This window comes from Euprymna scolopes, chromosome 2 (assembly GCF_053919585.1).
Source record: "Euprymna scolopes isolate OS-2025 chromosome 2, ASM5391958v1, whole genome shotgun sequence".
NCBI lineage: Eukaryota > Metazoa > Mollusca > Cephalopoda > Sepiida > Sepiolidae > Euprymna > Euprymna scolopes.
Window position 1 is genome coordinate 57639170 of NC_136483.1, and position 13133 is coordinate 57652302.

Sequence of the window (13133 nt, forward strand, 5' to 3'; positions counted from 1 at the left end):
ATATATATATATATATATATAATCTACATTTCATTCTGAATAACTAATATTTTTTTCTTGAAATATGTCTTATTTATTTATTTTTTTTAACACTTATTCTGGCTTCAAGCCCTTCACAACATTTATTGCTTACGTCATTAATGAAAAAATTTACATTTCTTAATCTATTTCAGCTAGTATAGAATTTAATACAATATGGGAACCGTTAAATATAAATAATAGATTATACAGTAATAAAGTAAACAATAACACACACACACACGCGCATAATATATATATATATATATAGTAATAATAATTAGTAATGAATAGTTTATCTTGTCTAACTCAGAAATTTGGATGGAATTTCAAACCGAACATTCCTGTGTTCAACAAGATACACTTGAAGAAGGTCAGAGATTACATCGACCAAAACGTTGTGAAAATGACACTCAAGATGAGAACAGTAGTTCAAAGAATCCAAATATAACTAATCCTCATTTAAAAAATTTAGAAACGTTTCTTTTAACACTCCGTTTGCCATACAAATATCTTTACAGATTTTATTTACTAGCTAAGAAATATACAAAAACTTAACTTTATTACTTAATGATAATGTCAAAACATCTCTTTTCCTTTTTACCTTTTTTGTACAGCTCTTTTCATTGAGTCAAGTTGAATGTATATATGTCTTTTTAATTATAATTCCACCAAGTAGAGATTTTCGAAATACTGATTGCTAATTAAGATGAAGAATGACACTTCCTTTTGGTAGTAGGTAGGCAGGCTTGTACCTGTATTACAAAGGAGGAAAGGAACATTAAAAAAAAAAGTGATTTCTTTGCCGCTGCGTCCATCGGAAGTGACAAAGGTTTAAATTTAAAAAAAAAGGATGATTTTCTAAAATATCAGCAAAAAGAGCGACCCCCCCCTCCTTGTAGAAACGTGCCAAGTTGAGAATGAAGAAATTAATGTTTTTTAGCCAATTTTTCAATATTTGTTGTCCAAATGGTTGAGCTTCAAAATGATACCGATCTTGTGAAAATCCATCGCATCTGTTAAGTTTTAGGCAGACAGGTAAGATTTATATTATGGAAGCTTATTTAAATGTTTTCATGTTAATAATGCAATGTATTCTTCTGATTCAGTTTATGGGAATAACTTAATTGGCTTTGATATCGTAAAGGTTAACAAGATTCTTTTTTTTTTCTTTTTTTTTTTTTTTGCTCTTTATCAATAAATTCTCCAGTTTTCTCTAGTAAAAGTGGATATGTAATATGAGTGTGTGTGTGTGTTAACTAGTTTTTTGAATAATAGACCTATTTGTTCTCAGTTAAGTTCATTTTAACCATTCAGATGAACTAAACTGAGAACAAAGCAGACATGTGACACTTTATTATATTTTATTCTTGTTTAACAATTGCTTTTAATGATTCCAGAGCAATTTTAGGTTTCTCTAAAACTGAATGTCTTTTTATTTCATCTTGGTGAACAATAAAACAAGTACTATCAATCTCTGCCTACTTTTCATCCAAAAATAGAATAGGTTAGAATAGAAAAAAAAAATGCAAGTTATAAACATTTATTTTTCTATTCATAATGATAAAAGTTAATTATCTAATTTAGTTCTGCATTTTTTGCCTTGTTTTTGTGTATTGATTGCTTGACTGGCATTTTTAGTTTCCATTGTTAAATATTAAGTGTTATCATTTATGAATTGCCTTAAAATTAGTTTACATACATTATTATTAAAGAACCTTTTTTTTTTATTCATTCATAAATGGTAACAAAATTTCCAGATAAGAAAAAGGTTTTCAAATGAATAAGAAAAGATAATCAAAAGGAAAAAGAAAAATGGACATAAAAAGGAAGAATAAATAAAGAGGAAAGAAAGTGAAAAAAAAGGATGAATTAATTTATGACCTAAATTCTATCAAATATACTTTTATATAATTGTCTTATTTTGAATGTTGATGAGAATGTTTCAGAGTTCAAAATCTGTCTTTGCTTGCAATAAAACTAAAAACAAAACAATAGCAAAATCTTGTTTCTATACATTGAAAATATACATGGACACCAATTTCTGTTAAAGAAAAAAATTTAAGCAGTCTTGAAAATGATTGCAGTAACTCAAAATTTACTTAATTTAATTATGAACTTTACATTTTTTTTTTTTTTTTTTTTTTTTTTTTTTTGCTGGGGAGGGGTAAATTGAAAGAACAGAAACTTTTTGGCAAAAGTCATAGATATTTACAAATTTTGTTAGGTCTCTTTGCAGTAAATAAAGAAAAATTATTAAATTGAAATAAAAATGGATTTTAATGTGAAACATTAAAAAAAGAAAAAAACATTGCCAAATTATAAAATGGTTAAATAAATCAAGTTATGTTTTAATTTAAAAAAAATTTTTTTTCCAAGTTGGCAAAATTCATGAAAATCTACAACTTTTGCCAAAAAAGTTTTGTCCCTATTCTTAAATAGTATTTCTTTCATAAGTTTGACACTGTTGCTAGAAAACCTAGGAATGCAAAAAATAGTGATTTTTCAATATGTGTTAAAATGTGTGTGGAAGACAATTGTTACTCTACTGTCTGTTTACCTTGGGGGGAGGAGGATGGTGTATGATGGGGTGGGGCACATAAAAACCCTGAATTGTTGCAAAGACATGAATGTTATGTTTTCTTTTATAATGTTAAAATTTTTAATGAAAATTAAATGCAAATAAGGAGTGCGTATATATATATATATATATATATATATAGAAAGATTTTCAGAAATTTTAGTAATTTTTTTTTTTTTTTCAAATGAAGACCGGAACATGATTTTCACATCAAAAAATGTTTAAAATTACAATTTTGATCACAATTTTTGTTTATATTGAAACAATGTCCCTTTTAATAGAAAATACCAATTTTTCATAATTAATATAGGTAAATATAACAAAATTATATCAACAAAAAACTATGATTAATTAACAATTTCAAAATATGTCTAGTTATTTATTTTCCTTAAATTAGTTTTGATTTCATTTAAGATAGAAGAAACAATGTCTAAACATCCATTTAATTTATTTTCTTTAATATGGGGGAGCTTTCGTATATTTCTTCTGTGTTCTGTCCTGGCGTGACATGTGCCCTAGGGAAGTGAATAAGGCGTCATCTGAAGGAGAAGTTTTTAGTTAAATTCACAAGTAGTCTCCAGTCATATGTGTGTGTGTATTTGTTTCTGCTTTTTAGCTTCAGAAATAAAGTTTATATTTCACATTGACAAAATTGACAAAAAAATGAGGAAACAGTTCTCTCTATTAACTGTACATTCAGAATTGAATATGTCAAAGTTTTCTATTTTACGATTCCTCCTCCTTTAAATCCGGTTTTATATTTTCTTAGTTTTATTTTACATTGTTTTCTTTTGTGTCTAGGAGTGTGGCAGCTTTTGCTGGAATGTGCGATGGTGGTTCTACAGATGATGGTTGTCAGGCTGCATCAATGGATGAGACGACCATAAATGCCATGGACACAGTGAGTGTGCTTTCTACCTTTCTCATTTTCTTTCCTCTACATGTTCAGCCTCCTTTCCTCCATCTCTCTTTTCTGCCTCTCTCTCTCCCTCTTATATCCTTCTCTTTTTCTTTCTTCTTCTCTCCCTCTTTTTACCTCCTCCTCCTTCTCTCTCTCTTTTCCTTTCCTCCTCCTCTCTCTTCCTTCTCTCTTCCTCCTTTCTCATATCTTTCCTTCTCTCTTCCTCCTTTCTCATATCTTTCCTTCTCTCTTCCTCCTTTCTCATATCTTTCCTTCTCTCTTCCTCCTTTCTCATATCTTTCCTTCTCTCTTCCTCCTTTCTCATATCTTTCCTTCTCTCTTCCTCCTTTCTCATATCTTTCCTTCTCTCTTCCTCCTTTCTCATATCTTTCCTTCTCTCTTCCTCCTTTCTCATATCTTTCCTTCTCTCTTCCTCCTTTCTCATATCTTTCCTTCTCTCTTCCTCCTTTCTCATATCTTTCCTTCTCTCTTCCTCCTTTCTCATATCTTTCCTTCTCTCTTCCTCCTTTCTCATATCTTTCCTTCTCTCTTCCTCCTTTCTCATATCTTTCCTTCTCTCTTCCTTCTTTCTCATATCTTTCCTTCTCTCTTCCTCTCTGCCTCTTCTTTGCTCTTTCTTTTTTCTTTTCATCTTTCTCTCCCTCTCTATCTCACTTCCGTCTCTGTCACCCTTTCTCTCTTCCTCTTCCCTCGTCTCTCCAGCTCTTTCCCCCTTTCTCCTCCTCCATTCTTATTTTCCTCTCTCCCTCTCCCTTCCCCTCTGTCTCTCCCTTCCTCTTTTCCCCTCTGTCTCTCCCTCTCCCTTCCTCTTTTCCCCCTCTGTATCTCCCTCTGCCTTCCTCTTTTCCCCTCTGTATCTCCCTCTCCCTTCCTCTTTTCCCCTCTGTCTCTCCCTCTCCCTTCCTCTTTTCCCCTCTGTCTCTCCCTCTCCCTTCCTCTTTTCCCCTCTGTATCTCCCTCTCCCTTCCTCTTTTCCCCTCTGTATCTCCCTCTCCCTTCCTCTTTTCCCCTCTGTCTCTCCCTCTCCCTTCCTCTTTTCCCCTCTGTCTCTCCCACTCCCTTCCTCTTTTCCCCTCTGTCTCTCCCACTCCCTTCCTTTCTCCTCTGTCTCTCCCACTCCCTTCCTCTCTTCCCCTCTGTCTCTCCCTTCCTCTCTTCCCCTCTGTCTCTCCCTCTCCCTTCCTCTTTTCCCCTCTGTATCTCCCTCTCCCTTCCTCTTTTCCCCTCTGTATCTCCCTCTCCCTTCCTCTTTTCCCCTCTGTATCTCCCTCTCCCTTCCTCTTTTCCCCCCTCTGTCTCTCCCTCTCCCTTCCTCTTTTCCCCCTTCTGTCTCTCCCTCTCCCTTCCTCTTTCCCCCCTCTGTCTCTCCCTCTCCCTTCCTCTTTTCCCCCCTCTGTCTCTCCCTCTCCCTTCCTCTTTTCCCCCTCTGTCTCTCCCTCTCCCTTCCTCTTTTCCCCCTTCTGTCTCTCCCTCTCCCTTCCTCTTTTCCCCCCTGTCTCCCTCTCCCTTCCTCTTTTCCCCCTCTGTCTCTCCCTCTCCCTTCCTCTTTTCCCCCTCTGTCTCTCCCTCTCCCTTCCTCTTTTCCCCCTCTGTCTCTCCCTCTCCCTTCCTCTTTTCCCCCTCTGTCTCTCCCTCTCCCTTCCTCTTTTCCCCCTCTGTCTCTCCCTCTCCCTTCCTCTTTTCCTCCCTCTGTCTCTCCCTCTCCCTTCCTCTTTTCCCCCTCTGTCTCTCCCTCTCCCTTCCTCTTTTCCCCCTCTGTCTCTCCCTCTCCCTTCCTCTTTTCCCCCCTCTGTCTCTCCCTCTCCCTTCCTCTTTTCCCCCCTCTGTCTCTCCCTCTCCCTTCCTCTTTTCCCCCCTCTGTCTCTCCCTCTCCCTTCCTCTTTTCCCCTCTCTGTCTCTCCCTCTTCCTTCCTCTTTTCCCCTCTCTGTCTCTCCCTCTTCCTTCCTCTTTTCCCCTCTCTGTCTCTCCCTCTCCCTTCCTCTTTTCCCCCCCTCTGTCTCTCCCTCTCCCTTCCTCTTTTCCCCCCTCTGTCTCTCACTCTCCCTTCCTCTTTTCCCCCCTCTGTCTCTCACTCTCCCTTCCTCTTTTCCCCCCTCTGTCTCTCCCTTCCTCCTTTCCCCCCTCTGTCTCTCCCTTCCTCCTTTCCCCCCTCTGTCTCTCCCTTCCCCCCCCTCTGTCTCTCTTTGTCCCCCCCCCGCTGTCTCTCTTCCCCCCCCCCTCTGTCTCTCTTTTCCCCCCCTCTGTCTCTCTTTTCCCCCTCCCTCTGTCTCTCTTTTCCCCCTCCCTCTGTCTCTCTTTTCCCCCCCTCTGTCTCTCTTTTTCCCCCCTGTCTCTCTTCCCCCCCCCTCTGTCTCTCTTCCCCCCCCGTTTTCTTTTTATCCCCCCGTCTCTCTTCCCCCCTCCCCGTCTCTCTCCCTCCCTCTGTCCCTTCCCCCCCCCTCTGTCTCTTTCCCCCCTCCCCTGTCTCTCTTTTTTCTTCCCCCCTCTGTCTCTCTTCCCCCCCCTCTGTCTCTCTTCCCCCCCCTCTGTCTCTCTTCCCCCCCCTCTGTCTCTTCCCCTCCCTCTGTCTCTCTTCCCCCCTCCCTCTGTCTCTCTTCCCCCCTCCCTCTGTCTCTCTTCCCCCCTCCCTCTGTCTCTCTTCCCCCCTCCCTCTGTCTCTTCCCCTCCCTCTGTCTCTTCCCCTCCCTCTGTCTCTTCCCCTCCCTCTGTCTCTTCCCCTCCCTCTGTCTCTTTCCCCCCTCTGTCTCTTCCCCCCCCCTCTGTCTCTTCCCCCCCCCTCTGTCTCTTTCCCCCCCCTCTGTCTCTTTCCCCCCCCCTCTGTCTCTTTCCCCCCCCCCTCTGTCTCTTTCCCCCCTCTGTCTCTCTTTTTTTCCCCCTCTTTCTCGGGGGGGGGGGGGTTAAAAAAAAATTTTTATTGGTAGGTAAGTATGGACGATCAAACCCGAACCCTTGAGTCAAAGTTGGAAATTAAAGTGTGAAAAAAAACGTGCGACGTTAACCACTGGGGCACCACGAAATAGTTACAGAAACATGATTGAATTTATTTAAGTATTAAGAATTGACAGGTGCCCGTACTTAATGAGGTCAACTTTGACTGTGCTGCAGTATTTTATTTACTGCATGTAGGATTCCCCCCCCCCTCCCAAGATGTTGTGGGGAAAACCAGCTCCCCATAAAAAAAGAGTCCAAATTGAATAGCAATTGTCTGATATAAGGAGAAACTCTACATTGATCAAAGCTGATTGCTTTCAGACGTTTCCGGAAAAATGACGCCAGAATTAGTTTCGCTTTAATTATACGAAAAAGCTTAATGCATATGCAGCAATCGAAAAATGTTGAATATTTATCTTTTTAAAGTAGAGCAAATTAAATAGACAGGCGACCCCCATTGTTAACTCGTAGATATTATCATTTAGATGTGATATAAAAAGTTTTAAGAAGTGAGTCGACCGATCACTTGTCAGAAAAAAAGCCTTTCTTGGATATACACAAAAAGCGAACATACATACGTACACACATTTTCGTTTTTATATTTATAGATGGCACTTTGTGTAAGTTCATTTTCTATGGACTTCAAAGCGGCTGGGATGATATTATTGAAATTATACACAAATGTACTTTATGTGTCTGGTAGTGTTCTTAAATAGATTTTGCATGCAGAAATGGATAATCGAAAAAATCCAATTAAAGAAGGAACAGTCTGTTTTTGACCAAAGTTAACATCCTTTGGTCAAAAACAGACTGATTCTTCTTTTGTTGGCACAAGCAGAAGAGCTTCATATAAAATCTACAATAAGTTCATTGATAAGACAAGGGCCCATTCGAAATGACTGTTTTTGTTTAGAGCACAACTGAACCATGGTACCTGCCCTTCACATTTTAAATTTTATTAAAGCCATTATAGAAATTTAACTTTATAAAATCAATGGTTGGTTCCCTATAGTGCAATGTAGACATTGTGAACTAAATTACTGAAGGGAGTTATGTGAAACTTCCTCTCGTTGTACTCTGGTGGGTCTCCGGCTAGAGAAGGCAATCAATCAATTTGATTGAAAAATGGGCGATTTCACCGATTTTGATGGCAATAAAAATATTCAAAGTGTGGAACATTCGTTGATTCTCTCCTTTATATTTATATTATAAAATGAATAAATTTATAATAAAATTTCCCATGAAAAAAACACTTTAATGTAAAAAGAAAAACAAATTTCTTTTGTTATGCTTGAATTTTATTTTTATGAAACATTTAAAATATATTCTGATTGTTTTTCAAAGAGATCAGATGAATAAAATATATTAGAAGATATGTTTGCATTTTATTTATTTTCCTTTGAAAGAATAAAATCTAATTAGTAACTTTTTTTTTTTTTTACGTGGGGGATCACCACTTATAAAGGCCCGGAAGCCACTTGGGGATAAGGGTTATTGAGTGTACAATAATCAATGGGATAATATCGTATGAAATAGTTGGTATTGGAGATTTTATAAAGTGTCTTACTTAAGGGGGCGATTAATCAGGAATTTGTTTATGTTGGACTTGAAGACATCCAAGTTGTAGTCAGGTGGGAAACAGGCAGACTGAAGAGAGTTCCACAGGCGTGCACTTCTCAGAAAGAAGCTTTGTTCATGGAATCTACATTTTGATTTAGGCACAGATAAAGAATGGGGGAAAATTACTGACAGTGGTTTTAGCTAGACGGGTGTTTATCGTGAAAGATTGGCAAGGGGGGACCAGAGATTGGAGTTCGGACGAGCACTTGCCATGGAAATAACGATAAAACAAAGACAGGCTCGCAACGTCTCTTCTGTGGGAGAGAGGGTGCATGGAAGAGAAAAGGGCATCCCCCATTAAGCCGCGAGGTCTATTTTGTACTTTGTCAAGGCAGGATTGGCTGTTTTTAGAAGCTCCAGCCCAGATGTGGCAGCAGTACTCCACAGTGTTAATTTTATTTATTTTCATATATATATAATTTATGACTAATAAAATATCTTGATTAAACGCTGAAAGAAATGTTTCACCTGAATAGTTTTTTTAGTTTTTTTTTTTTATTTGAATTCCTTCCATTTTAATTTTTTGAATAGTTATCTTTTCAGTTTCTTCTTGCTGTTTTTTCTGAACATCTAATCAGTGTTTTGTACCCAAGTTCATTATTTATTTCTCAGCATTCATCATAATCACCATCCCAATGCAGAACCTCCCTCCTTTTAGTCATCAAAATAAATCACTCCTCAGCTACATCATCATTTAATCAGCACTAAGGAAAAAAATCTTTTCTTTTGAAAGAAATATGAGAAAAATAATGGTTTTTGTACGTAAACCAGTGGTAGCAGCAACAGCAGTGTGATTGTTATAATTTTCTTTCTTTAAATCAATGGTTTCTTGCTACATCTCTTCTTCACTGGCCTTCTTTTTTTTTTTTTCTGGCCATTTAAAAAAAAAATTTTTTTTTTTTTTTTTTTTTTACCTTTTGTTAGTGTCACTTGACTAACTTCCATATTGGTTTTATCATGAAATTGAACAATTTATTTTTTATTTCAAATTTTTAATATTTGAATTTGATTGCAGTAACATATGAAAGTTAAGTCTTTGTTTTTTTTTGTTTTTTTTTTTGTTCTTTTTAATGTTTTTTTTGTCTGAAGAATTTCTTTGTCTGTGCTGGATGTAGGGTAAAAAGTGGTTACTTTTGGCCATCTTCAGTTAAAAAAATAGTTTTAACCCAAACATTTCTGATAGACTTAAGTTTTCATTATTCTTAAAAATATTACTCATTTTAAATATTGATGATATGATAATAATCTGGATGTATTAAGATTAGAAATATAACATGAAATAACTTCCATTTTAATAATAAAATTTAATTTTTGAGATTTTTGATCTTTTAAAAAATCATAAATAGCTGCCTTTCTTTCCTTAAATCTTTTTTATTTAAGCTCTTAATGTTATAACTAGCTGTTGTACTCTGCATTGCCAGCTATTAAAAAGGGTGCATTGTTTACATAGACTCATGGGACACTCCTACATTTTTTGGTGGTATAGATCTTAACCTAATGAAGTTATTATTTAACTCCAACCTATTTGATATGGAATGGAGTAAAATAAGTTATTCATTAACTAGGTACGGGCAAGATGAATGCCGATGCTCAAAATCTATATACATTTTGACCCCTCCCGTTACTTAAAAATTCACCAAAAATCAACCTTTACTAAAGTTATAGTTTTCAGTAGTAAATAAAAAATGCAATTTGTAACAATAAAAATAAAATAATTTTTACAGGAACATTACGAAAAAAGAAAACAAAGTCTGTATTAATGAATTTAATATAACTTGAAGAAAAATGAATTTCTCAAACTACCGATATTACCATTTTACAGATTTTGAATAATTTTTATATGAAAGATTATAATAATTTCCTTGCTCGCAAGAATGTGAAACATTCGACATAACATAATTTTTATATAATCTCGAACAATAATTAAAAGACAAATTAATTTAAAAACAGGAACATAAAAAATAATTAAATTAAAAAATGATAAAAATTGATACAAACATTCAGAACAGGAATGTACGGATGCACGTCGGGAGGGGGGGAATCTGACACTCTACCTCCTTTTACTATCATGACTTCATTTTGAAATAGCGTTTCGATTGGCTATAATTTTGGGCTTTCGTATAATCGTGTTTACAAACCTTTATTTGTTGCGTTTTTGATGAACGCTAGAATTACTTGCTTTTTGAGGGCTAATTAAGTTATTTTTTGCACAAACTTTGTTTTTTTTATTCAATTCAGTATCTTAGGAATTTACTAATTATCTTTGAAATAGACCTAGAAAACTAATATTTATCATTTAAAGGATTTTTACAATGAATTTATTTAACTTCAAAATTTAGCTGAATTGGTTAGCTCGCCGTGAAAACATTTTTTTCAGGTGTACAAATATTTTTTTCCTTTAGGAAATTAACGTTAGTCTCTAATCTTTCAAATACAATCGAAAAGTAGTCGGGAACCTACAAAAAAAATTATAAATCAGCTTTCAAAACTAGGTCCCTCTATCTTTATCCGCCCATTTTTGGCCGTACCTATCATTAACTGTTGTTGTTTAATTACACCAAGGAATTTGTCACGCCAAATGAAGAAATCAACACTTGGCAATCTTTTATTCAGATGTTAATTTTCATTCATCTCCTAGTAATTAAACCCAATACTTATAACCAATACAAACTACACTCTTCTTCCATCACATATTAATAAAATTGAACTTATTTCCCTTAATGCAGTCTTGAATAGGTTAAGTAGACATTGTTTATATCAGTGTGTGTATGCGTGCTGCTGCTACTACTACTACTACTACTACTACTATGGGGTGGTTTAGTATACTACTAAAACATTGATTTTGCTTGCTTGTTACCATGTACATTTTTCATTTCTCATAACTATTTTAAATGGTGGGAGGAAGGATGACATAAAGGGCGACTGAGATGTAGTAATAGGACGAGGTGAATGACAAGTAATACTCATATTTATGAAAATGGATGATGTAATAAAGGATGAATGGTAGATTTTAAAAACGAATGAAACTCTTCTATTTTCAAGTAAATATATATAAACAGGGAGAGAGAATGGAAAAAAAATAAGTTATAGAAAATTTATTATGACATAACAAAAGTTTAATAAATATTTATGTTTGTTAGAAAGTAGCAGCAGCCCTAAACTGCTGGTTGCTGTTGATGTATATGATATTAACAGCATTGATATGTATGTTTGATTCAAAACAATAAGTGTAATTTGGAATTTACTTGTCCAAAATATCACAGGTGGTCTAATTTGCATGTATTTTGATTTGAACTTTTTTGGTAAAAAAAAATAAAAATTTTGCATCCAATTTTTTTGGCCACTTGAGGATAAGGGTCAATGGATATACATTAGTTATGGGATTATAGCGTAGTAATCATAAGTAGTGGAGATTTTATAAATTGGATTACTTAGAGGGACAGTTCATCAAGAACTTGTTTACATTGAACTTGAAGACAATCAAATTGTAGTCAGCTGGAAAGTAGGTAAACGGAAGAGTTTCACAGGCATGCAGTTCTAAGAAACAAGCTTTGTTCATGGAATCTACGTTTAGGTTTAGGCACAGATAAAGAGTGTGGGAAATTATTGATAGTGTTTTTTGCTAGACAAGTGTTTTTTGTGAAAGTTTGACGAGGGGAGGACCATAGATTGAAGCTCAGATGGCACTTGCCATAAAAATAGCAATAAATCAGAGACAGGCTCGCAACGTCTCTTCTGTGGGAAAGAGGTTGCAGGGAAGAGAAAAGGGCATCTCCTACTAAGCTACAAAGTTTATTTTGAAATCTGTCAAGGCAGGATTAGCTGCTTCTAGTGGCTCCAGCCCAGATGTGGCAACAGTACTCCATCATTGGCCATACCTGGCTTTTATATAAGTAGAGAATTGCATCAGGAGTGAGATATCCAGTGGCCTTGGCAATGGATTTGATGTATGTGTTCCATTTTAAATCAGGAGTAAAGGTCAAGCCCAGAAGCTTATCAAAACATGGAGCCTCACCAAAACGAAAGCCATTCATTTCAATTGATGCCAGATGAGGATCAGTGCGTTGATGATGTAAAGATAGGAGCTTGTTTTTTGATGAATTAAAAGTAATCAGCCACCACTTTCTCCATTGTACCACATGCTAAAGATCAGAGGAGAGTCAGAGAGAACTTTGTCATTTACAGCCTTTGATGTGTAGTGTCCATAGATTGTAGTGTTGTCAGCATAAATGTCAACGAATGATCTTAGAATGTTATTTGGAAGATCATTGATGTAGATCAGGAAGAGAGTTGGACCCAAGATGGACCCCTGAGGGACTCCAACATTAATACTGTGAGCTTCTAATTTCTGCCCATCAATCACTACTCTTATGAACCTATCTGACAAATGATTTAATAATTGAGAAAATATTTCCAGCTATATCATAGCTCGATATCTCATGAAGTAGACCTTTATGCCATACCCCATCAAAGGCCTTTGATATGTCAAGAGCAATTGCCCTAGAAAGTTAGCCTCCATCAAGAGATTCACTAATTCTATGAGACAACCATTAGCACATCTGCTGTTGATCTAACAGAACGGAAACCATATTGCATTTCACTTAAGAAGATTATTTTTGTCGGAATTACTCTTGATTTAAAAAAAAAAAAAAGATAAAAATTTGTAATTTTCTTTTTAAAGAAATTATTGGGGATTTTGTACATTGTTAGGTTTTTTTTGTAAAATATTGGTTAATAAAATTTTTGTCAGTTCATTTATTTTGTATTTTCTTTTCTTGACTATAAAATATAACTAAACTCCCTAATGAGAAACAAAACTTGATTATATTTCTTAATACTTCTACTTTTTCTTTGTTGATGAAAAAGGACAAAGCTCTATGGTTCATTATTTGCCAGGCCCACTGGCTTGAAAAGCAGTCGGCCATTTTTAATGTTAGAAACTAAATCTGTCACAGTTAGATTGTTTTTCTCTACTCAAGTAAATATAGTTTGGAAAAAATATAAGCAACTTAAAAATAGCAGCAGTATAATAATTAAGTGTATGAATATATGAAATAATG

At 35.6% G+C, this 13133-nt stretch overlaps 1 protein-coding gene across 8 annotated transcripts in view; it reads left to right on the plus strand.

The window, feature by feature from the left end:
* LOC145291482 (uncharacterized) overlaps positions 1–13133 on the plus strand; it is an 848143-nt gene that overhangs the window by 702496 nt on the left and 132514 nt on the right. For all 8 annotated transcript variants that reach the window (XM_080137367.1, XM_080137394.1, XM_080137385.1 and 5 more), the window contains one exon: positions 3401–3500. In XM_080137367.1, the coding sequence (XP_079993493.1) occupies positions 3401–3500 (100 nt within the window). The remainder of the gene's footprint in view (positions 1–3400; positions 3501–13133) is intronic.